The sequence below is a fragment of the Rattus norvegicus genome, chromosome 13, assembly GCF_036323735.1.
Source record: "Rattus norvegicus strain BN/NHsdMcwi chromosome 13, GRCr8, whole genome shotgun sequence".
Taxonomy (NCBI): Eukaryota; Metazoa; Chordata; class Mammalia; order Rodentia; family Muridae; genus Rattus; species Rattus norvegicus.
The window spans coordinates 97,425,297-97,451,539 of record NC_086031.1 but is presented as its reverse complement, the minus strand read 5'-3'; the positions used below and the strand labels follow the sequence as shown (position 1 = coordinate 97,451,539).

Below are 26,243 nucleotides of genomic sequence, written 5' to 3'. Positions count from 1 at the left end.
AGCCCGTCTTACCAATTCAGTGCAGTATTGTGTGAGTTGGGGCTAAGTGGGCAACACGTAAGGAGCTTCCAGGCTCATTACCTCTGGGATTTCAGACCAGGTAATGTGTTGTCTACCATGATGTGAACTGGGAAATGCCCAGAAGCGGGCACACAGCTGCACATAAGCACATAGTTAATGCTGGAGATGAAGGTGTGAGATCATCCCAGGAGACCCGTGGTCCTGAGGAGCAGCAATAGCGGCTTACACTGGACTTGTCCCTGTTGTTCTTTCTCACTGACTCTGCTGCTGTGCGCACACAACTCCAGTTCCTTCTGTGAGGTTGTGCTCAGCACAGGTTAGACCTCCACACAACATCTTGAATTGGGAACCGTGGAGGCTAGAAGAGGGTGGCTTAGTTCCTGTGTAAATTACCCAATGCTGGCTCTTTGCCGTTGTAACCCAATCCATTTGCAAACATGATGATAAGTGAAAACAAAGTAGTAACAGACTGTAGGTCAGATGCCTTCCTCCTTCAAGTTAGGAACCAGCATGTGCTTTCTTAGTACATAAATCAATTGAAATGAGTATAGATGATAACAAGAAAAATACTAAAATTGTTTAAAAACAGAAAATATTGTGTTTGTGTTTTGTAATCCGTTACATAGTTCCTTCCCATACTCATTAAATTTAACCAATTGCATGATTCATTAAGTGAATCCTGAATTCCAGCCATACATCAGGAGAAGGACATCACTGGACAGAAGATGACAGCAGCAAACTAGGAAAAAAATCACTTGCTGTGGTTCGAATGAGAATGGCCCCCATAGGTTCATGTATATGACATTTGGTCCCCCTTTGGTGAAACTTAGGGATTAAATGGTATGGCCTTGTTGGAGGTGGTGATTCATTTGATATAGGCTTGAAGTTTCAAACTGGATCAAGATGTGAGCTCTCAGCTGCTGCTCCAGCGTTCTACCATGACATCACAGACGAACCATCTGGACGCTTAATTCCTGTTTTCTGTAAGTCGCCTTGGCTGTGGTGTTTTGTCGCAGCCAAGTGGGAGTGGGCTACTGCTCTCACGAACCTAGCCATGTGAGTTTTTGAAGAGTGAAAGACTCTGGTACTTTGAACTATAAAATCAGTTGAACACCATGAGCAAAGGTTAAAGAGCCGTCCTAGTAGGAGCTCAGAAGACAGTAGTGCTGGGAGCAATTTGGACTATAGAAGTCCAGTTCAAGGAGTTCTAGAGGAGAATATTAGCAACTGGACTAGAAGGCATTCTTGTGGTATTTTGGCAAACCATGTAGTTGCTTTCTGCCCTTGTCCTAAGAACTTGCCTGGGGCTAAGTTGAAATGTTTTATCTAGATATTTGGTGGAGATTCAAGATAACCTAATATTTAATCTGTTGTGTGGTTACTAGAGTTTATTTATTCTTAATGCAGATTTATCAAAAAGCAAGAGAGCAGAAAGAAATAGAAAATATAGTTTAAGGAGGGGGGGAAAAAACAATGTTGTGCTAAGAGCTGATTAAGGGACGGCCTGGTCTGCAGTGAAGTAAAGAACGAGTCCCCAGCCAGATAAGCCTCCAGCTCTTGAAGAGCAAAGGCCTAACAGAATTCCCCCTAAAAAGCGACAACACACGAGCGCTGCTGCAAATTTAACTCAGGAGGAGTTGGCTCCGTCCTAAGTGGGCTGCTGGACTGGGCAGTGTTGTCCATGTGGCTCCGGCTTGGAGTCATGAAGGATTCAGGAGTAAAGGTTTGTAGACCTTCCTCTGAGGGTAAGGAGAGCTGCTGTGGCCCGACAGTATGTGGTGGACAGTCCCACTATTACAGGGTGAGAGGCCATTATGTGTAACTGTGACGTGAAACCTGCCTTGCACTGAAGACAGCTATGGGATATTTATGAAGGAGAGATGCATGAGGCAACCAGCACACAAGAAACAAGGGTATTAATAGATAGGCAGGCAAGTGGAGCCATCTAAGCCTTGTGACACCGGATCACATTAACTATGGCATTTGGAGTTTGCCCTACTGAGTTTTAGTCTTGCTTTGGTTCAGCGCTCTCTCCCTTCTGGAATGATAATGTATATTCTGTATCATTATATGTTAGACATATGTAATTTGCTGTAAGCTTTTACAACTCGTTAGTTAAGAAACTTAAATCTCAGAAGAGATTTTAAACTTTGGTTCGGTGTTGAAACTGAAGACTATAGGCCATTTGAAGTTGAACTAAATGCATTTTTTGCATTACGATATGCCCATGAGCCCACGAGTCCGGGGAGTAGAATGTGGTGGTTTGAATGAGAACGACTCTCATGGGTTCGAAGGCTTGGATTCCTGGTCCCAGTTGATAGAGCAGTTTGAGAAAGGGTAGGAGGTGTGATCGCATTTGGGGGTAGAGTTCACTAGGTGCAGCTCTGAGGTTTCAGAAGACCCACGCTATACCCAGTATGCTCTCTGCCTCCTTGTGAGCCAAAAAGTGAGCTCTCAGCTGCTGCTCAAGACACATACCACCGTGTCTTCGCTCCACCATCAAAGCCTCTACCCCCTATTGACCCATAAGCCCAATAAACTCTAAGTTGCCTTGGTCGTGGAGTTTGATCAGAGCAGCAGAAAAGTAAAAATGCACCTGCTCTTCTGAGGACCACCTAAGGGGGGCAACGTGTATGAAATGAGTGTGGTGTTCCTGAGAAAAGACAAGAGAACACTGAATAAAGGCTGAATGAAAAGAGTGGAAAGCTTCCTTGAAAGATTGGGGGTGGGGGAGGAGCCTTGGATAGGGTGAAGTTAAAGACCAAAGCAAAAAGATCCCAAGGCAAAAGAAAAGGGCGGGGAGAGCAGTCCACTGTGGCTGTGGAAGACTCCTCAAGGAAGTGCAGTTCAAGGATGGGATGTGGTCTGCTTATTACACTGTGTATCCTGATCACTTTGAGTCAGGTTTTTAAGAAAGAAGAAAAGGTCTTCAGGAGAGTTGAAAGGGTTAAAAAGCTTGATACATAAAGTACTTGACCTAGGAATTGATATAAAGAGAAATGCTGCCTCGATGTTGAAACATCAGTATTAGGCTGGAAGATAGCCACAGTGTTCAACAAGGTGAATTCTGTGTGGCATGTTTTCAAATGCCCATTAGGTGGCAGAAAAATCCTTCTCTAAATCAGCCATGAGCTCCAACCTCTAGGAACCCCCTGTTAAAAATGGTGGGTCACGAGTTGGGGAGCATCCTCTCAGACGGTGGGGTGGGGTGAAGCGCTCAGGGAGGGGGGGACCAGAAATGGGAGCAACATTTGGAATGTAAATAATAAAATAATTTAATAAAAAATAAATAAAAACAAAAAACAAAAACAAAAAAATCGAATGATTGTCTGGTGAATACAGAAAACACTTTTGTTACAAAGAAGCATGACAGGTGTTTTCTTCAGAGTCAACAGCTGTCATCAGCCTGTCACACACGGAGGACAAACTGTGATAGGCTATCTGTGTGGTTGGCGTCATCTGTATTCGGGTGGTCTTAAGGGGAATGAGTCAACCACAAGCAGACCGTGAAACCCTATTTAAACCTTTATATTAAAGCTTTTTAGGCTCTCTCCTCCAGCCAAGCAAGATGCCCAAAGGAAAGAAGGCCAAGGGGAAGAAGGTGGCTCCAGCCACACTGTCGTCAAGAAACCGGAAGCCAAAAAAGTGGTCACTCCTTTGTTTGAGAAAAGGCCCAAGAACTTTGGCATTGGGCAGGACATCCAGCCCAAAAGAGATCTCACACGCTTCGTCAAATGGCCCTGCTACATCAGGCTGCAGCAGCAAACGGTCATCCTCTGTAAGCGGCTCAAAGTACCTCCTGCCATTAACCAGTTCCCCCAGGCTCTGGACAGGCAAACTCAGCAGCTTAAGCTCGCCCACAAGTACAGGTCAGAGACAAAGCAGGAGAAGAAGCAAAGGCTGCTGGCCAGAGCTGAGAAGAAAGCTGCTGGCAAAGGGGACATCCCAACTAAGAGACCACCTGTCCTCTGAGCAGGGGTCAATACAGTCACCACCTTGGTGGAGAACAAGAAAGCTCAGCTGGTGGTGATTGCCCATGATGTAGACCCCATTGAGCTGGTGGTTTTCCTGCCTGCCCTGTGTTGAAAGATGGGGGTGCCCTACTGCATCATCAAGGGAAAGGCCAGGCTGGGGCACCTGGCCCACAAGAAGACATGCACCACTGTTCCCTTCACACAGGTTAACTTGGAAGACAAGGGTGCTCTGGCTAAGCTGGCGGACGGTATTAGGACCAATTATAATGACAGATATGATGAGATCCGCCACCACTGGGGAGGCAACATCCTGGGTCCTAAATCTGAGGATCTCATTGCCAATCTGGAAAAGGCAAAGGCTAAAGAAATTGACACTAAACTGGGTTAAGGGCACAGTGCTCAGAAGTAAAAGGTAAGGGTCTTCCTAGAAAAACAGTGCACAGAACATTCTGGAACTGGCCTGAAGTTTCAGCTCTCTGTAATCCACCACCTCATGATTTCCACAAATCTTTGCTTGCATTTGAAAGTTACTTCTTCCCCAACTCTTCTTATAATACACCGGTCATCACATTGACCTGCAAGCTGGGATCACCCACCTGGACAGTTTCACAGAATCCCCCAGGGGCTATGATCCAAGGGGCCTGCAGAGCCTCTCTTTGGAACTGTTATCAGGACTCAGGTGTTTTTAATACAAAGTCGAGATTGGGAGCCACCAGGTTTGGTCAATGCTGACCATGTAAATATAACAACTCTCCCACAATTCAACATGTCCTATCCTCCTATAAACACAAGAACAGTTCTGTGTCAGCACACACAGGGCCTCAGCTTGGCCTCAGCTGAGTGTGATTAGTTTATCATCTGTGGAACAGCTTCTAGCATCAAATGTTATCATGCTGAGAACAGCAAAGGTAACTAGTTACAGCAAGGAAAGAAAAAACAGATCATGTGAGTTAATTTCTGAAACTACTTATCTTCTTTGGATTGTCACAGAATATATTTTGTTTCTCGTGGCACATGCTTCTATGTGTCCAATACTGTCATGCTTTTTATATTGTTGGTCTTAACGAACTTACGTGGTTACTTATTTATCTGGCACTCACCTTAGCCTCCCTTCCTGTCATTTACCTGAACCTCTTGTGTAAAACTCTGTCACTAAGTCAGGGACAACAGGTGGACCCCTCAGGTCTCCTCAGCAATCCCTGTATTCTGCCACTGTGCCTCAGAAGCTGAATCTAACACATGCCTTCCACACATTCTAGAACTCTGACCTCGTTGGTGGCATCGACTCAGCTTTGCAACAATAAGAAACGGTTTCCTTGTGTCACCAAGAGTAATAACAGGTAGCTTTGTACATGAGTACATATGTGTGCACACAAGTGTATCCAATCACGCTAGTACTGCTCATAACATAATGAGATTTGATTTTTCAGTCTTTTAAAGAAGAGGCTAAGAATGATTGACACTGGCTTCTGCCTCTGATGTTTTTCCGATAACTTCCTTTTCTCTGTATTTTCGTTCATGAGCTTTTCATTGGCTCTCCTCTTTCTTTGGTTCGTTTTGTTTTGTGTTTTTTGTGTTTTGTTTTGTTTTGTTTTGTTTTGTGAGAGGTTCTCATTGGCTGGCCTGGAACGCTCACTTTGTACACCATGCTGGCCTTGAACTCACAGAGATAGCCTGCCTCTGCATCCTGAGCTTTTTTTTTTTTTCTGTTTTGTGTGTTAAACGCACATATATTTATTCCCTACTCTGAGAGCTTCCTTGAATTTCTTCACTACTTTATACCCAAGCTTTCCTGTGTTGAATGTATACTTGATTTCCAGAATTTCTGTCTGGTCCCTTTTCAGGTTGACTTGTTCTTTAGGAGTTACAATTTTCTTTTCTTTCTGAACAAAGCAGACATGAACAGATGTATTTTAAAGTCACCACTTGTATTAGCTAGGATTATGTAGAGTAACAGAACTTAGAGAATGAATCTCTCCCTCTCTCTCCATAATATATATATATGTATGTATATATATATATATGTGTGTGTGTGTGTGTGTGTGTGTGTGTGTGTGTGTAATGAAGACTAACAGGCTGCAGTCTAGCTAGTCCAACAATGGCTGGCTATGAATGGAAGGTCCAAGAATCCAATATTTGTTTAGTCCATGAGTCTGGATGTCTCAGCTGGTCTTCATACATGCAATAATCCTGGAGAAGTAGGCTCTAATGCCAGTGAAGAAGTGGACTTGCTAGCAGGGTGAGGGTAACAGGCAGAAAACCCAAGCTTTCTTCTTCCATGCCTTATATGGGCTTCTGGTACAGGGGGTGACCCAGATTAGGCCTGGATTAAAGATATGCCTTCCTACCTCACAAATCCACGTTAGGGATAGATACATCAGAATAAACAACAAACCCTCACAGGTCTGGCCTCCATTGTTGGGTTTTAGTTCCAGAGGCAGTCAAGTTGACAACCAAGAATATCCATCACAACATTTGTTTTTCTTAATTCTTGGATCAGGTCTGCTCATAGATCTTGAATGTCACCCAAAGGCCCATTTGCTGAAAATGTGGTCTCTAACCAAGGGTGCTGTCCAGAGGCAGTAGAACCTTTACGAAATAGAACCCAGTGGAAGGAAGTTAGGCCACTTCGAGCATACATTAACCTTGCCTATTCCCTCTTTTTGCTTCCAGAACACCATGAAGCAAGCAACTTCTTCTCCCTTTGAAACCCTCGATTAAACTAAACCTTTTCTCTTTTTAAGTTGACTATCCCAAATAGTTTGTTACAGTAGCAGAAAGCTGGCTAACAAAGACCTTGGTGCTTTCTCATCTGCTCTTGTACTTTCCTCAAGACGGGCTGTTTCTTCACATTGTTTCTAAGTTTGTACAAGTGCATCCTCACCAGAGGCTGTTTTTAGCAAAGATTCAGGATACCCTGTCTTGCTGAAGTAGAACTCCAACTTTGTGTTTGCATCTGGCCGAGTTCTGAGGGTTATAATGGTTTTCAGTTCCTTGGTTTCGTCATAGGACATCATGCACATAATGACTCTGAAATTGGCTGTGTATCAGTGTGTGATACTGGCCCAGGTTCCAGGTTTTTTTGTTTTTGCTTTGTTTCTTTGTTTTCCAGGAGAGTGTTACCAGGATACAGTAACTTACTCTGCTACTTTGCAGGCCATGGGAGAGCTCCCTTGGTTCCGAAGTTATAGATGCAGACATCTTTTGTTATCCTAGTTTTCTATGGTTAGCTTCATTCTAGCTCCTCTCGGCTTCCATGACTTTGAGGCTCCTCTCAGTGCTGCTGTTACCGTTCCAGCCTTCAGCTACCTTTTGATACTTAAGCCCTGGCCTCCTGGCATGCCTGCCTGCCTGTCCGTCTGTCCACCCTCCCACTTGCCTGCCTACCTGTCTCTCTGTCTGCCTTCCTTTTTTTCCTCCACTTCCTTCTCCTCCTCTTCCTCACCCTTTCTTAGTGCAACTAGGATTTAATGTTCCTGTCTCTAAATTTTATCCAGGATTTCTGTGTGTTTGGAACAAAAAGAAGAATATTCCAAATCAGCTAAGTTTCCTATATTTGCTGATATAATCTTAAAATATATTAAACACTATTTAAAATAAGTGTGCTTACAGCATTGGTGCCTGTCATATACACTACACTATGTTAATGATGGATATTTAATAATAGCTAGCTTTTATTAAACACTATTTCCTAAGAATTATTCTACCTTTTCTGTATTTATAATAACTATATAAGCTTGGTACTATATCATTCCGAATTATTATTTAATAGACAAGCATACCATGACATGGGTACATTAAAGTAATAAGGCTTTAAATATAGGTAACCGGGCACCAAAGCTTTCCAGTTTTGTTGAGATATTGTTAAAATATAATAAAATTAGAGGCAGCAAGATGGCTCAGTGTGCTCGTGGCCAAACCTGACTACCTGAGCTCAACCCCCGGGGACTGCAATATGGAAGGAGAAAGAGCACTGTCGCACGCCCAACGTCTCGCCAGTAAGAACGACGCGCGGCAACAGGATTCTTCTGCGAACAAGCCTTTACTGTACAGCTCTCTTGAACAGGGACAGGGGACCCAGAGAGGCAAAGTCGCTCGCCTTATATACACAACAGTATGCTAATAATCTCTCAGGGATTGGTGGGGCACGGGTCACCCCACTATCACCCCACTATCACCCCACTACTTGTCCTCCAGGGATTGGTGGAGAATGAATCACCTCACTAGCATGGTACCGCCCACTCATTAGCATATTAACAGCCAACTGACACCAGGTGCAAAACCGCACATGTGCAGTACCGCTGTTCACCACTAGAGGGCGCCCTACATCGCACTAAGTCCTTAAAGTTGTCCTCTGACTTCCACACTCCATACCATAGTATACCCTACCCCCACTCCAGCTCTGTCCACTGGGCAAACACTTCACCGATACACCAGCAGCCCAGTTCAGTAGAGTCAGGATAGCCTGACAGCCACAGCCTTGATATGACCAAACAGAGACAGCCAGGCCTCAGCCTCAGCTTGAGTCAGCAGTGGGGACCAACAGGTACACCAGACGCTCTCTGCTGTGCCCCCTCAGGGAAGCGAAGATCAGCATAGATCAGCAAAGACTTGAGACCCACAGTGTTGCACAGCTAACTGCACCAGCAAGCCAGGCTCTCCCTTTGTCACTCCATCCACGTGTCCTCCACGTGCCCCCGATCATCCACATCACCCACTCAGCCCAAGTCCACAGAAGCAGCAAGAAACCGCAGCACACCACCAGAAGGTGTTTTGGTACATTTCTCTCTATGGCATCCCGACAAGTGCAGCTCAACTATGCAATGTAAGGCAGACCAATGTGTGTCATTAGCAAAGAATCTTTCATCATGTGTCCATTCGAGTGCTTGTTTAGCAGAACATCCTCCTCCTGTGTCTGCTTCAGCAAAACGTTCCTTCACAAGTCTGTCTTAGTCTTTCACACCTATGTCCACTTTAATGAAATGTTCCTTCACGTGTTTGCCCCAGTTTCTACTTCATGCTTGCACTTTAGTATTGGTCTGGCTTTCTGGGCTTCAGGTGCTTTCCCATGTTGTCTCTTCTAGACCCTCCTCATGGCTGAATCCTCTCTTCTTCTTCCTCCTCCTCCTCTTCCTCCTTCATTTCTTTCTCTCTCTCTCTCTCTCTCTCTCTCTCTCTCTCTCTCTCTCTCTCTCTCCTAGCTGTCAGAAACGCAGCCATATTCTTTCTTCTGCCCAGTCATTGGTTGATCAACTTTTATTTGTTGTTGTAAAATTATACAAATTGTTTTCCTCCCCCCCCCCCCCCGCCCCTGATAGGTCTGGCACCACAGTGCCCCAAGATATCTGGTAGATATCTGGTAGATATCTTGGTAGAAACACATCCCAACTCCATGGCGGCCCAGTGTCTCTGCCGCCACGCACTCTCCCAAAGTCAAATCGCCACAAGAAAGAGCACACAACACAATCACCTCTGATCCAATTGATAAGATATAACTGCCCACCTAAACATACAAAGCCCTGCACACATCCATCCCTCAAGAACATTCATAACAACCTGTAAAGGTACAGCATGGGATCTTAACATCTGCCTCCATGTTCTCTCTTGGCGGCAGCTCTCTCATCCCTCCAGTCTCCTGTCCTTTCTGTTCCAGTCTCCTCTTCTTCCCTTAAACTTTTCTCCCACCCATCCTTCCTTCTTGTCAATGACAGGCTTCATTCTATCCTGTATGCACCCTCACCTGTATGACATCCTACATTTATCGGCAGGTCAGAGAATAGATTGAGAGCAATGTTTATACAAACTTGGAACAGGAGCTCCTCAGACTAAGCACCACGATGTCATCCTGCAATGTGACATGGAGGTAGGAAAATCACATTTGTATACGACAAGGATAATGTTTACACAGTACACAATAGCATTATGCTTACATCTAGCTGTCTCACACACAGTACCTAGTGTTGTTAGTAATAGTAAACCTTAGCCACTCTAATGGGCATATTATGATCTCTTATTAGACTTTCATAGGCAGATATCGAATGATTAGTGACACAAGCCTTGCCTCATGTGTTTGCTATCTGAAACTCATCCTTGGTAGTTTGCTAAAATCTTTTGGCCATGTGAGAATTATCTTTTGCCTACTCAGTCATAGTAACTCTACATTCTAAACATTAGTTCTTTACTGAAACAGGCTTCACAAATCTTTTCTCTTGGCTGCGCAGAGTCTGTGCTTGTAAATGCTCCCTTGTATCAGCCCTCAATACAAACTGGAATGATTGAGAAATTTTGAGGGCCAATGGCTCCCTCTCACCAGTGGTTGTAGGGTTTGCCGTGGTTAAATTATCAGGCAACCATGCTGAAACTTTTTGTCCAAACATCCAATATCCTGTTTTTGCTAATTGAATTTCTTTGATTCCGATGCAGACTCAACATTCGTCTCAGATGGGAAGAATCAAGATTGTCTTTACCCTGACTGAAAACAACCAGAAACCTCTCAGCTCTATGAAAACACTGCTCTGGGCAACTCGTCCTCGGACATCCTGTTTTCAACTAACCAGGTGATCCCTTGTGTAGGGAAGACTGTTTCCAGCAGTTAGAATCAGAAATGAGTAGATCTTATGACAACACCACTCCCAAAAGGATTATCTACTTTGCTGATGGAGATGTCACAGGAGAATGCGGCACAGAGGAAGACGAGGACAGAGCAGCAGACACATGGCCCTGTCAGCTCAGCTTATCAGTACCAGTGGGAGGAGGGGAGTAAGTGAGAGATCGATCCAGGGAAATTATACAGAAGATATGGCTTTATAGTATGCTTTTGGTCTCCATGATTACTTTCTAGATCACACACCGGCAGCAGACAGCTGTCGGTGACTTTTCTCACTGATAGGAAAGAACATTAAACATTATAATACATTTTGAAATCTCTAAGGAACCTCCAGTCACCTGATGTTAATTAGTTTTCAAAATGTTTGCCACGGCTATTTACTTGTTGGGGGTGAGAGCACACATGTGCGTGTGGAGGCCAGCAGACAACTTGTGGTAGCCAGTCCTCTCCTTCCACCCTGTGGGGCCTCAGGTTGTCAGGCTTAGTGCCGCACGCCTTTGCCCACTTGTTGTTAATTATCTGAAATTGATTTCTCTCTATTTTTTTCAGTCTAAACTTCCGGTTTGGGGCAGGAGGCGTTGCATGCAATTCAGTTTCTAGTAAGTACTGCTAAGGTTTGTTTTCTTCCTGTCATAACTATTTATTAATTGATTCCCCAAGGTAGATGAGACTTCCATCGGTCTCATCCACTCCCTAGGATTCCGAAATGACAACCTGGTCACTTCTGAGTCCGTGTGTAACTGCACTACAGATGTGGAACCCCCCCCCCCCAGGCAGGTCCTTGTTTCTGTCTTCTGCTCTTCTCTCTCCCATGTATCACGAGCAGGATGGGATTGGCTTTCCCATGTAACGTCAACATCACTGCCTTCCACCATTGTGGAAAGCCTATTCTTCGAATGGTCCTTCCATCTGACCATATCACTCCATCATTATTTGAGCATAAAGACTTACTTACCGGTCATTGTCATGACACCCAGACAATCAGACTCTACGCTCTCTTCAGGTCTACTCTGTATGTGCGTTTCCCTGAGCCACCCTGCCCTCAGTCCCTGGGCTGTTCCTATTACGGTGACTGTGAACAGGAATTATGGCATGTTGACAGGTCTGTATTATTCAAGACTGAACCGTATGAAAATAAGAGATGCACATGTTTTTTTTTTGTTTTTTTTGTTTTTTTTTTTTTGGCCCAATTTTTCTTCATGGAAATTTCCTCCCATCGCTCTAGTTATCACTCTCTGAGCTGTGCAAAGCCAGTCATATTCCTCTGTCCTGGGCAACAGATCCAAGAAGTGGAAGCTAACAGTCAGTCCTTCCTGAGTTTATTCTTCATCTGGACACGTGTTCAGGGTTTTTAATATGCCGTGAACTTTATCGGCATACTAGGGACATAACAAATGGCCTATCTGGTTACCTCCCTGCACAGACTCTCCCTTTGTTTTTACTTTTGCTTCTTTTCATCTGAACCCTATTGGCAAATGTCTAATGACTCATTTCCTGCTAATGCGCCTGCCTGTGAATGTGATAGGGAGGAAAAAAAAGCTTTTGTCCATTAGCATTCTGAGAAAATATACAGTGTGGCTCTTAGAAACTTACCTTTACTCATCCATTAAAAATGCGTTACTGGCTGCCGACCGCATGCCCTGTGCTGAGCTGGACTCTGCAGCATAAAGACAAATGGTGATATTTTCACGGGATTTGATTTTCAGTGAATAAGACTAGTAAATGTGCCTAGCATTGGAATTTTTGCTCACGGTGGTCAGGACAGGAACAACTTGGAGACTAGGGACAGAGAGACTAAGGGAAACTGACATAAAGAGGGGATTCTAAGAGAACCACGAAAGTCTGATTAGCTGAGGCAAGCTTGTGAACTGTAACAGTGATCGGGGCGTCTTCACATTACACTAAAACCAAGCGTGGGGTGATTCAGTCAGTTGGACTGAGGCTTCCGTAATGGATGGAGGGACAGTAATGTGGAAATTCCCCTGGGGATCCAAATAATCCAACCCTGATCGTAATAGACTGACATTAAAAAGAAAAAATATCTTCCCATAAGTTCTTCGCTTTAGTTAGAAAAGGTTGTTGTGATTTAGAAGAAAGGAGTCACCATATTTAGGTTCCTGCCTGAGCTCTATCTAGGTCAAGTAAGAGATAAAAAGAAGTCTGTGGGATGAGACCATGGAGGAACAGTTTGCAATGGTTTTCATAGGGGGCTTTGGCTTAGGAGGATAAGCATTTCCTGGGCACAGCAGCACACACCTGTGTTCCAGAGGCTCAATGTGGTATGATAGGCTATTCGCAAACAAGTTTAGACTCTTGGCACCTTGGCTGATGGCCAGCTTCAGCCATTGATTCTGTCGCCTCAAGTACTTATTCTGCCTTCCAGCTTGTGGGCTCCACTTTCGGTGGAAGATTTGCTGCCTTCTTTGGTCTTACGGAACCCAAACACCAGTGTGGGCTAAATGAGCATCCCAGAACACAAACCAAGGTAGATGGAGTCCTGCCGGGGCCACCTAGGGCTCTGAGACCAGAAGGGTACTTTGCCAGTTAGATTTCTGCTTGCTATGAGTGGACACTGGCAGAGGCAACTTAAGGAAGGAAGGGTTTATTTAGATTCACAGGTTGATGGACCCACGGCAGCAAGAAGGCTTGGTGGCCCATGGTGCCTTAGCAGTGGGAGTGTGGGGCTGTTTGTTTACAGCCAAGCAAAGCAGGAAGTAGAAAAGGAACAGGAAGCTGGTTGATCCTCCAGCAACTCCCTTCCTCTAGCCAGGCCTGTGGTCGCACAATTCCCACAATCCACCTGGTAGTCAAGTCATGCGATTGCTCTGAGCTTCCCTGATCAGAGTGGCTTCCGAAGCCTCTTGTCCCACCACACTCTTCAGTGTTTGCCTCCTTCCCACGAAATAAGCATTTCCTAAGCCAAGCAGTGAAAAAGTTGAGCATGAAGCTTGGCATTGCTTCAAAGGCGAATCTTTTTACGCGAGTGTCTCTACAAGAGGAGGTTCAGAGGTACTTGGCTGTTCTGTGAAAACTTTCCTTCTTTTCTCTCCAACCAGGACCATGACACGGAAAGTGAAGGGGGTGGCTCAAAGGCCCCGCATGCTGAGGTTCCTAATGAAAGGTGTCCCCTGGGACTTGACGGCCAAGAGTATGGGGTCGTGTCTTCCAGGGAAGGCCTGGTGTCTGAGGCCTGGTGGTGTACGACAGAAGCTACCTCTGCATCCCAAGCCTTGGTTATTGGTTACCATGGCAACGGTACAATAGGCAGTATTTCTGAGTTTGATCTGGTTCTAACTAAGCTCATGCGTGAATTCTCAAGAATTCAAGAGTTATATGTAACAAGGAAAGTGATTTATAGATACTCTCACGATATAAAATGTTAGTTGCAAGTGCCAATCCTGACATCCTCCCATCGATACAAGTTCTGTCAGCACTGGCTTTGCACAACAGCAATGTCTTATGGAACTTCGGGTTCAGAGGGTTGGGCTTACATTTTTCCCCCTTGGTCTTAGGGTCCAGTAAAAAGCAGAACTCTAAATTTAATCTATAATTTCCCCTTAAATGTATGTATTTCCATAGAGTCATTTGAATTGGCTGGGGCTTGCTTTATCATTGGCAGCCTCATTGCTACATAAGTCTTTAAAGATCTTTAGTAAAGTCTTTGAGAGGTCCATTAGAAACCAGCAATTGAGAGCTGGAAGACGTGTGAGTCGTGACTTGGGTCACTGCTTCGCCCATCCCACACCATTCTTAGGCTTTTGGACTCAGTTTGATTTGTTCTACCACAAGCTTTCCTGAATTCTCAGGATGCGGGTGGCAGACTGTGGGATTTCTTGGCTTCTGTGATCAGGTAAGTCCTTTCTTCATAGTAATATCTATTCAATTCCCCATAATAACATCTACCTACCCACCCACCCACCTACCTACCTATATGCATACATACATACATACACACATACATACACACATACCATACACATACACATACATACAAAACCACCTACCTATTTACCATTCTATCCCATTGGTTTCATTTCACTGGCGAAGCTGAATGGGAATCCCCTTTTCATGGGTTTGAATAGTTTGTCCTCACCAGGCAGCCTTAGTTCTTTATCTGACATGCTCTGTTAGTTCCGTTTCAAGGGAAGTAAATCTGAGGGTTTTATGGTATAGCAGCAGGGGCTACACTCACAGCTAAGCATTAGTTACCTATGCCTCAGGTGTCAGATCAAAGCAGAAAACTATACTTGACTTAGTTGTTCTTTTCTTTCAGAATAAGCTCTAGTGATTTTTTTTTACTTTTCTAATAAAACTATTAAATACTTATCAAATAAATACCTGTTGATGGTCCTATGGAACTAGGCTGTGGTGCTTTGAGTGAGAATAGTCCCTATAGACTCCTATGTTTGAATGCTTGGTCCTTAGTTGGTAGAACTGGGAAAATCTAGAAGGTATGGCCTTGCTGGAGGAGGTGTGTCATGGGGGGCAGGTTCTGAAGTTTAAAATGCCCACTCCTTTCCTAGTATATGTGTGCTCCCTCTCCCTCTCCCCTTCCCCTCCCCCCTTCATGGCTGTGTCTCAGAATATGCCCTTTCAGCTGTTGCTGCTGCTATGCCTCAAACCCTTTGAAACTGTAAGCCAGTTAAACGCTTTATTTTGTAAATTACCTTGATCATGGCCTTTTATCACAGCAGTAGGAAAGTAACTAAGACATAAGCCAGAGTGCAATGTATGGAGAAGTGAGCTCTACTTAGCAAACATTACTCCCACACTCTATCATTCTTTTCTATGGGAAGAGGGGAGAATGCTTTCCCTTGTGGTCAGTGAGTGTTTGCAGGTCAGTTGAACTGTGGGACTGACATGCCCTCCCTCCCACAAATCCAGCTTCCACGTGGACTCAACGTCAAAACCTCAATCCCAGTGTGACTGTTTTAGGGATGGGGCCCTGGGATTTGATTAGGTTGCTACAGTGGGTCCCCCTTAAGGAGATTTGTGTCTCTATAAGAAGCCAGAATCAGCCAGTTAAATGTCTACCATGTGGATTGTCCCATATACTGACCACGCTGACACCTAGAGATTTCCAGCTTCCAGAATTGTGAGAAGTACATTTCTCGAATTAATCTTCTGAATTAATCTAAATTCAAATGACTTTCTTTTTTTTTTTCTTCTTTTTTTTTTTTTTTTTTTTTTGGAGCTGAGGACCGAACCCAGGGCCTTGCGGTTGCTAGGCAAGCGCTCTACCACTGAGCTAAATCCCCAACCCCTCAAATGACTTTCTGATTGTTGGTATTTTTGATTATTTACCAATATATTTTATTGTGTGTGACAGGCAAATTAATTTGCCAATGATTGAGCTATCCAAACCTTCACCTTTAGAGCAATGACTGAGAAAAGCCAAGGTGATCAGAGAAGCTCCTTGACAGAGGCACATAGACATCCGTCCTTTATCACCAACATAAATCATTCAAGTGCCTTTCCCCGAACGAGCAGTCCTGCCAAGAAGAGCTGAGTCCTTTCATCTTTGCAGGCTGCTTGGTGACGATGCCCTTCAATTATCCCCATAAAAAAAATTCTCTATCCCTTGCCAAAATGCACCACTTCCAACTGTAAGATATAATTACTTCTTCTGCCAGCAGCAGAGCAAAACCACGCATACCTTTAACCATTTTCATACCCAGGTACCTTATAGAGCTTTGTCAACAGCAGGCAAACAGAGTAGGCAGCTTTTCAAGCAAGAGGTGGGAAAGCATGGAGCTCTCTAGGGAAACATCTCATTGTTTGCCTTGAGAACGTGAGGGGAAGAGGGTGGTCCCAATGGTCTCCATTATTCAGACGGCCAGTATTTTGATTAGGAAAAACTACTTGAAAGGAAGTAGATGTTATTTCTCTCTGGATTTTGTATCTGTTTTCTTCAAGGCTGCCCATAGGCTAGTAATAGAGACAAAATTTTATTCAGAATTGGCTAAGTATTCTGTAATACAGCCTTATAATAAATATTCATGATAGTCTTCAGTTATAATGAAGGAAACTTAGTCTTACTGTCCAAATAAGATGGCATCTTCACACAGGCAGTTTGGCTCCTAAGAATATATTGATATTGGTTCTTCTTCAAATTGTAAGCAAATTGGTTCCTGAAATTGTATATGGAGCTACTAATGCAAATTTGGAGCGACTGACTAAAGTATCTGGTTTCCTTTCCAGCTGCTGAGATGGTTGGTGCATCTTTCTTCTTGAAATGGCCACACCAAGTAGCTTAGGCTGACTTCCAACTCAAGATCTTTCTGCCTCTGCTTCTGAAATGCTGGGCCACCCATGCCCTAATTCCATTGATCATCTCGACAGGCTCCAGGACCCAGACTTTTGGGGCACTAATCCAGGTTGTAGAGATGTTCTGTAGATAATGGCTAACATCTACAGTCGGTTGACTCTTAGGGAAAGGCAGTCATGTTCAATATTCTGGGTAGCCCTCAGACAGTTAGTGGAAGCTTTTGAAGAGCAAAACTAAAGTTTTGAGGAAGGGAAGAAGTGTGTCCCGGCCCTGCAGCATGGAAGTGAGCTGTTGCCACACAGCCCTCTGATGTTTATGTTTATGGTTACAGACTGGTTCTGCTCTGAGCAGGAGAGCTGCGGTTTTGCAGTGGGCGTGAATTAAATGAGGAAACTCATAGCTGGTCAAAATGCTGAGAATGAGTTTCTAGGGGGCACACTCAGCCCTCACCGGGACAGCCAGAGCATCCCCTGTTTTCAAGGTTCAGAGAAAGCCATGGAGAGCTGAAAGACTGGAGAATGTGGAAGCAGGCTGGGAAGTGTTGTCTTCAAGACAGGATAGAGGTAGGTAGTACACTCACGAAGTCACAGCAACCCGGGTCGCCAGCACAAGGCCTGCACACGACCAAGACTGTTAATGTGTTAGCATGGATGGGGGATGGGCACCTAAGAGTCCACCACTATCCAAGGAACTCTTAGAAATCAATGGCTGCTGTGGTGAGGGGGAGTGGCTTGTCTTCAGGGGTAGACCCTAATTAAACTCGGTGTGGGTCATAATGAAAACAGGAGGGCATTTTTTTTCCTTTTTTGGAAGAAGGGGTCCAGAGGGAGGTATAAAAGGTGGGTAAGAAAAGGTAACGGGGATTAGATATGATCAAAATATGTTACATACACATACAGAAAACCCAAAAACAACAGTATGACACATTATCTGCGATTCCAGCCCAGTAACCTGCTGTCTAAACTTTAGACGTGCCAGGCCCATGTGTACATGAGCCAGTGCCTCCAAATAAATCCCTTGGAGTCTGTTTCCCTGGAGAGCTCTGATGGATATAGCTGGCATTCAACAGGCATTAGGAAGTTACCACTACTGAATGCAGTGAGGTACTACGCCAGCCTGTTGGCCCGCATTCCCACGATGCCACATGCAGAACAGCTCTGTGCTCTGTTCATGTTGCTTCACACGACTTAGATTTAAACGTGCCCACACTCTTCCAGTATTACGGAGAACCCTTTATCTTGACTCCCTTTGGCTTACCAGGTGACGTCGAAGACTCTAATATTTATGAAGAAAAGGTCTGTGTTCACTCTGCTCCCAGATCGACTGCAAGCGGCTAGAACACAGTATGAATGTCAAACTCCCCTGTCCACCTTACCTTGGAACAATGAGAAGATGAAAGGCAGGCCCGGGAGTTCTCACCAGAGACTACAAGCGAATGCTTGGAATGCAGAAGGGGAGAACGCCTTGGCGCACAAAGGAAATGCCTGGTGAATATTCAAGAGTCTGCCATCTCAATTCCAGTTGCTTGGCTTGTATGGCTTGTCCTGAGAAGGGCTAAGGAGGGCAGGATGCTAACCGCAATGCAGTGTGAACACGCTCTTCCAGCGGAATGGCCTGGTCCTAGCGATCTCACTTACTTCGAGTTGGCAGTATGATTTTCTGGGAAAAGAACTGTGAAGTGTTCCCAGTGAGTGCCTTAGACGGAAGTGGTTTTTTCTCTCTTTCTCTGGAACCTTTACGTTTTCTTCAGGGTTGCTGACCAGCTACATAAGTCACGGTAAAGTAGTACAGACAAAACTCTATTTAGAATGGAGTGTATTTGGGGCCAAAAATGTATCTTAAGGTAAAGGTTTGTCTTAAGTTGTCTTGTTGGAAATGCCTTAGTTTCAGAGACAAAGCAAGATGGCTCCCAAGGGCAACATGAGTGATTGTCAGTGTTACCCTGTTCTTGTCGGTGTCCAGGACAATATCTAAAGCAGAACACTGACCAGCAAGAGTGTATATTAAAATTCTCTTCTATGTAATTTTCAATTATTTTTGAGTGTTACTGGGTATGTCAGACTCCAGGGGGTAGTGGCTGAAATTTCCAGGTTCTTGTGACCCAGGAGAAAGAATCACATCAGGGACAGATGGTAGACATTGAGATAATAAATTAAGAAAAGGAGATACTTTAAGATGAGTGTGGGCTGATGAGCTGGGAAAGAAAGCCCTGCACCAACACTCTCAAGGCTCTCATACGTGATTTGCAAGGTACCTACTTTCTCTTGAATATGTATACCATGGGCTTTGCTTGAGCGTGTTCTGTTTGCCCTAGTGAAGAAGGGTTTTCAGTCTTCTTTGGCCAACTTGTTTGTTTCATGTGTCCACCTTGTAGTCTTTCTTTTCACATCTCCACCTTCTAGCCACACTATGACTTCTGTGAGAAACAGAATATGTTCAACACCTCCTAGGATGCTAACTTTAATTTTCAAATTGGTACAACCTAGACTCACCAGAAAGAAGAGTTTCAGTGACAGATTGGGTACTTGGGTTGGCCTGCAGGAGATTGTTTTTACTAACTTAATTAATATGGGAAGATCCAGCTCACTGTGGGCAGCACCATTCCTTAGGCCGGGGGTCCTGAACCATATAACAATGAAGAAAACCAAATGAATTACAAGCAATCCTGCATGTATGTGTGTGTGTGTGTGTGTGTGTGTGTGTGTGTTATTCATTTCTTTTTGTTCTTGAATGTGGGTGTGATATGCCTAGTTATTTGAAGTTCCTGCTTTGCCTTGACATCCCTACAATAATGGATTGTAACCCAACATTATAAACTGAAAAAGCCCCTTTCCCCCATAAGTTGCTTTCGGTCAGGATATTTTATCACAGTAGCAGAAAAAAAACCAGAATACCTCTCAACGTTTACTCATGTCTATCCATGGCTCTTAGATCTGTGTAGGAAATAGGTGACTAAGGAAAGGTGGATGTGTGGAGAGCCATTTCCACCAGTCTGAAGGTAGATCTTCATACCTGAGTTCAGGGAATCCCATCATTCATGGTGTGGATGCTTGGCTGCTGGGATCAGACTCTACAAGAAGGAGGAGGGCAGTATAGAGTTGGAATTTTCACAGAGGGCTATCTATGGCAGAAAGATTTTGAAAGGGAGCTCTGTTCACAGTGTGGGTGGATTAGGAACGTGGGTCAGGCCAAGATGGAAAGGTTCCCTGTCAACTTGTCCCTGTCAACTTGTCCCTGTCAACTTGTCCCTGTCAACTTGTCCCTGTCAACTTGTCCCTGTCAACTTGTCCCTGTCAACTTGTCCCTGTATTGGTAGCAACTACTCTTGACCCTTTGGTGGGCCAGTGGGAGGCGCTAGGAAAAGAGAAACTTAAATTCCTCACCAAACTTGGGGACTTGAAGGAACTTCTTGCATACTGTAGATGAGAAGAAACAGAGAAAAACAGAAAACCAGAGTCAGCACTCTAGCTGGTGACGACCCATAGGCCACCTTTATAGACCCCGGGCATGGGCTAAGGAGTCACTCATGGTAATCCTAGCGCTCACTCTGCTACTCAGAATGCACATGCCTTTGGAAAATTCATTTAATTCCCCTGACGTCAGATATCTGATCTAGTGTTTGTTACTTTACCTTTGATATCTTCTTCTGGGTATTAGTGCATTTAATATGAAAAGGAGAATCTCTGAAACTTAATCTTTTGGAGGAGTTAGGTTAAACAAAATGAAAACTGCTTATCCTTCACGGATTAATGTGCACTGGTGAGCTGTAAAAGGCAGATAAAGTTCACTGTCCTTTCCAGAAGGATCTGTGACGAGAGGGACTGTGTACATCCCGAGAAGCAGCAGCCTGAGGAGTCTGCTTTGAGGAGTCCTAGGCTGTCAGGTGTATAAACTGCACGTCCATCCTAACATCCTCCTTGTATGAAAAAGAACGATTTCTAGGAAATGGGCACTTTCCAGGTATACAAATGACATGTGAACTAGGAAACATTTTGCTTTTACTTTTCCTAGCCTCTCTGGTGGGTGTTTCTCTTTCTGATGTGTCACCACACTTGCTGCTGTGCAAGCTACAACTTGGCTCTTCACTGTCCATCAAACTAAAGTGTGACACTTTATTCTTTCCAATAGCCTAAAACGCATTTCAATGGACATATACGAGTATATGTGTATGTGTGTATACATACATATATACATATATATACACACACAATCATATATAATAAATCTTTGTGCATATGTGTGCCATGCACCCATGTCACATTTCATGTGTGTGTCAGAGGATAATTTTGGATACTGGTGCACTTTATTGAAACAGTGTCTCTTATTGATCATTACTGCACACACCAGGCTGGCTAGCCCTCCAGTATTCTGGATCCTTTCATCTCTATCCCGGATTACACATGTACCCATGCTGTGCCACTGGGATCCAAACTGAGGTCCTCATGGCAAGAGCTTTACCCACTGAGCCATCCCCATTACAGATGGTTGTGAGCCACCATGTGGTTGCTGGGAATTGAACTCAGGACCTCTGGAAGAGCAGTCAGTGCTCTTAAACGCTGAGCCATCTCTCCAGCCCCCCTGAAAACGGTCTTATATCGTGATTTTTCATCTCTGCATACTTTTCTCCCCTTGGGATTTCTACCTCTTATCTCTTCCCATTAAGACGATCACCTGCGGTGAAATATTCTTCTCATTCTAGACTCAGATCTCCTGTCATTTCTTTGAACCCTCCCCTTGTACCCAAATTTAGACACATGCTCTCTCTTCTCTGAGCTTCACGTGTATGTCTCTTATCTCATATGCTTTGCCCGGTGTGATAATGATCTATTAAGCCACGCTAATCATTCTTAGATGATAGGTTTATTCAACCAAGGTATAGTCAACTGAGTGGGTTTAACCACTCTGAAGATCCTTCAGTCATGTCTAGATGGTTCCAGAGCAAGGATACAAATGCACCAATGTGCAAAGAAGCCAATACTGTGACGAAAGAAAGAGCTTTATTGAAAATGAGCTGACTAGGAAACAGGAGGTGGGTTCACTCTGCCTACATGATTGGCTAGTGAATGGTGTTTCAAGGGCTTTTGAGAGTCAATGAGTCCAGCAATGTCTTGGGTTTTGATGGTGTTCTTCAAGGCTTTTACTATTCTAGTCCTTCCCATGCTGTAGTATTGGCCAGCACTTTTCTCTTGGCTCCCAGTTCTGAACATAGGACTCCATTGTTCTGAGACTTACTGGATCCAGCTCAGGGTCATCTTAAGATCAGACTTGGAGGCGCCTCCCAAAATGAGCTGTGTAAAACACTTTGAAAAGGGAAGACTTACTTTAACATGCACAGAAGAAGGAGAAGGAACTTGATCGGGGTACCTTAGAGGGAGCAGAAAGTAGAGAACTTAACAGAGTCTGAGAAGCAAAAGTACAAATGGCTGGTGGCCGGACAGGAACTTATGTCAACCCCATGGGTCAGCCAGGGATGATCCAAGCTAGGATCCTGCCTTCCCATGGAGTGTTGGAGGTGGCAGTCTTATTCTACAAATGATTACGTTCTCCAGAATGTCTCTGAGTCCCTGAGAGAGACTTCCCAGCTACAAGATACATTGTAACTTGTAAATCCTTTTAGTAAAAGACCTGTGAAGCAAGGGCTATGTCTCAGAACCTCACTCACTCACTCACTCACTCACTCACTCACTCACTCACTCACTCACTCTTCATTCACTCGGCCAGCCAGTCAAATATTTAACAAGGATTTCTTATGAGCCAGGTAGTCACTAACCTAAACACTCAACCCCCAGCCCCCACCCCTAACCTCTTAGTTGTCTCAGTCAAGCTGTAGCTCCTGAAGAAGTCCCAGTGTGTCTCTACCTTCAGTCTCCCCCATCCACCCTGAGCCGCCCTCCTCAGAGTGGCCAGCAACTCCCGCCCAGGTGTTAAGCATTTTTCATTTGACATCTTTCATCTTTCTTAAAACCCAACATGAAAAGGCATCCCGTCCTTTGATCGGGCCTCCCTTCCAGCCCCAAATGATTAAGGCTGCAGAACAAGCCTACACTAAGCACCCCTGCAAACCCCGGTGCACTCACTTTAGTATTATTTACCTGAACCTTCTCGAAGCATGCCAGAAATACACAGAAGTCCCCAGCGCTCAAGGCTGGGAAGACGTGGCAGGATGATAAATAAGCCGGGATGATGATTTCAATGGATGGTAATTTCTCGCTTCCACAGAGACTCTGCAAACACAGCTGTCAGAGGTGCATTGTGTAAATCAGATGCTAATTAAATTAAATTCCCAACAGAATCAAGGCAGCAAAGTATTTTGTCTTTTTTTTTTTCCCTGCAAACTGGGCCTCTCAATAGAGACAGCTGGGGCACTGGCATCTCAGGTACCCCATAGCAGTGGGCTGCAGCGAGGCAAAAAGACTGCTTTCATAATTAAGTTGCTGTTAGGAAGAGGGGAGTAGATGCCATTCCTTACATGATCGGTGATGCTACAGATGCCAAATAGCTGGTTCTGATGGCAGTTTTAGCGAAACCATTTTACAGCTCGAAGCTACACCCCCTTGCTTCCCTCCCTCTCGTTCCTTGTTTCCTTCTGCTTGATATCGTTGAGAGCTACCTACTGTCAGGGGACGTGTTGGTTCCTGCCATCCCAGAGGGTCTGAAGGTACTCTCCAGCCTTTGGTCTGTTGGACGAACCAGGAAGTGGGACTCCAAGATCTTAGCACCTTTCAGGATTCAGGTTTCAGGATTCAGGTTCCGGGCATTCAGGTTCCGGGCATTCAGGTTCCGGGCATTCCAAGTATGAGCTTTGATTCCTGGGCCATCAGCTTCTGCTTCTCAGTCCTCAGCCCTACCAATCTATTGAAGGAGCCTAATGTGCATTCCTACCCCAGGCATCAGTTCTGAGAGTGTGGCTAGCAGTCAAAGGGCACACAACTGAGAAAGGATTTGAAAGAGTTCAAAGGGGCTGGTGAGGTGGCTCAGCGGTTGAAAGCACTGACTGTTCTTCCAGAGGTGCTGAGTTCAATTCCCAGCAGCCACACGGTGGCCCACAACCCTCTGTAATGGGATCTGATGCCCTCTTCTGGTGTGTCTGAAGACAGCTGCAGTGTACTCATATAAATAAAATAAATAAATCTTTAAATAAAAGAAAAGGCCCATAGACACAGATACGACACAGACATAGGAAAAGGCTTCCTAAACCATGTAGGGAACACAGAGACAGCAGCTTGGGTAAGTGAATCATTCCATGTAGGTTTTTAATTTATATATTCATTATTTTTAAAAAGCATTTCTATTTTTATTGGGGGGAGCACTTGCTGTGGCACTGATGTTGTCAAAAGACAGGTCTACAAGAGCCAGTTTTCTTCCACTGTGTGCATCCTGGGTATCAAACTTAGATCCTCAGACTTGGTGGCCAGTACCCTTACCTGCTAAGCCATTTTGCCAGCCCCCTTGATCATTCTTTTTTTTTTTTTTTTTTTTTTTTTTTTTTTTTTTGGTTCTTTTTTTCGGAGCTGGGGACCGAACCCAGGGCCTTGCGCTTCCTAGGTAAGCGCTCTACCACTGAGCTAAATCCCCAGCCCCTTGATCATTCTTGAAATGTTTACTAGTCATGTATCAGGGTACCCACAAGAGAGTGTCTGCTATGAAGGAGCTTCTAGTTCATTGGAGGGGCAAATATTTAAGAATCAACTATAATAAAATGCAGCTAGGTCGAGTATGGAATCATGAAATAGGGCATACAGGGGAAGGGGTTTCCTCTAAAAACAAACGAACTCAAATTGTAAGCATTGAGAGGACTCTGGGCCTGGGGAGATGGCTCAGTAGACAAATGCACTTGCTGCCAAGACTGACAACCAGAGGGGTTGAATTCCCTGGACCCACACATAGGAGAGGACCAAGTCCTGCAAGTGTCCTCTGACCTCCACACATGTGCGCATGCGCACACACTAACACTCACAAATAGATATTCGGACTTCTTATGTCACCACCATTCTTTTAACTGTCTCTGGAGTTGTTCATACATCACTCACCATCAGTATTCTAACACTCTAAATCCAAGAGGCAAGTAACTCGTGTGTGTGTGTGTGTGTGTGTGTGTGTGTGTATGTGTGTGTGTGTATGTGTGTTTGCTTTGTATGAGACACATCTTAGCAGAATGTAGAAATACATCTTGAATTTATGACTTATCACTGTTGGGGGGAGGGCGGCAATGGGGGGAGGGTTGGGAGGGGAACACCCATCAGGAAGGGGGGGGAGGGGGATGTTTGCCCGGAAACCAAAGAATTATTATTAAGTATTAAATAAATTAAAAAAAAATACAGTGCTACAATAGAGAACTGAGAAGACAACCCCATGTATGTACAAAATGGAATATAAGCCAGTGATACAACAAAACAGAAAAAAAAAATCCCAAACCAACACAAACCCAACTTCATGTAATAAGAAGCACAAACTTCAAACACAGCCTGACTGAGAGAAGCTTTGGACACAAGGTCGCATGTTGTATTCCACTGTGGGATTCTGTTAGCCTGCTGCTCCAGAACAGCCCCAACTGCCATGCTGGGGAAATCAGAACAGTGCCTGACCCTGAGAAATAGGAGACTAGAAGAGGCAGGATTGACTGGGCCCAGAGCACAAGGGAACTTTCAAGGGTGTGGCAATGTTTTATATCTTGGTAGCAGTTTTGATCACATGGTTTTATATACTGGGTTACACAATGCACGATTAAAATGCGTGCATCTAGGGGGCTAGGGAGAGCATAGTCTCTGTGGTATTTGCAATGACATGGATATGAGTTATATCCTCAGAATCCATGTGGGTTTTGTGGTTTTCTTTTGTTTTGGTTTTTTGTTTTGATTTTTTTTTTTTTTAAGGCTTGGAATTGTGGCGTGCTCTGGGGTAGCAGAAACAGACAGATTCCTGGAGTTCACAGCCTCTTAATCACTGAACTCCATGTCCAAGTGAGAGATCCTGTCTCAAAAAGGAGAAAACAAGGCGACTTCCCCAGAGGAGTAGCATCCAAGTCTGTCCTCTGACCTCCACACACACCATGTACACGTACAATAAAAGTGAGGTTTGTGAATTTTTAGAATAGTAGGTTTACTGCAAGTAGAATAAAAATGAAATATGAGCCTTAATGAATGACCCACATGTTGAAATACTTAAGGGGAAATGCCGTGAGGTCTGGAATGTGTTTGAAATGCATCAGAACAGTATGATGGACAGAGGGAAGAATAAATGGCTTGAGCTAAGATAGATCAGGGACAGTAAAGTATTAATGACGATACAGCTGGGGGGCACGGGTGTCTTCCCTGAGCTGCTCTTCCTTCTCGGTGTTATCGCTGAATAAAATTTGGGGTGGGAAAGCAACTTG

The 26,243-nt window shown here is 44.4% G+C and overlaps 1 protein-coding gene, 2 long non-coding RNA genes and 1 pseudogene across 3 annotated transcripts; 3 read left to right on the top strand and 1 right to left on the bottom strand.

The window, feature by feature from the left end:
• Positions 1-1,723: 1,723 nt before the first annotated feature.
• LOC108352623 (60S ribosomal protein L7a pseudogene) lies at positions 1,724-4,622 on the top strand (annotated as a pseudogene).
• Positions 4,623-10,278: 5,656 nt separating this feature from the next.
• On the top strand, positions 10,279-16,351 carry Fam177b (family with sequence similarity 177 member B). The gene is made up of 2 exons (XM_063272664.1): positions 10,279-10,717; positions 12,939-16,351. The coding sequence occupies exons 1-2, from the start codon at positions 10,600-10,602 to the stop codon at positions 13,148-13,150; spliced, it is 330 nt and encodes a 109-aa protein (XP_063128734.1). The 5' UTR covers positions 10,279-10,599; the 3' UTR covers positions 13,151-16,351.
• Positions 16,352-16,806: 455 nt separating this feature from the next.
• LOC108352653 (uncharacterized) lies at positions 16,807-18,894 on the top strand. Its single transcript, XR_001840997.2, has 2 exons — positions 16,807-17,433; positions 18,131-18,894. It is a non-coding gene; the product is annotated as an uncharacterized LOC108352653 (long non-coding RNA).
• Positions 18,895-21,845: 2,951 nt separating this feature from the next.
• Positions 21,846-23,604, bottom strand: LOC108352652 (uncharacterized). Its single transcript, XR_001840996.3, has 3 exons — positions 23,485-23,604; positions 22,963-23,106; positions 21,846-22,170 (listed from the first exon to the last, which is right to left on the bottom strand). It is a non-coding gene; the product is annotated as an uncharacterized LOC108352652 (long non-coding RNA).
• Between the last annotated feature and the right edge of the window lie 2,639 nt (positions 23,605-26,243).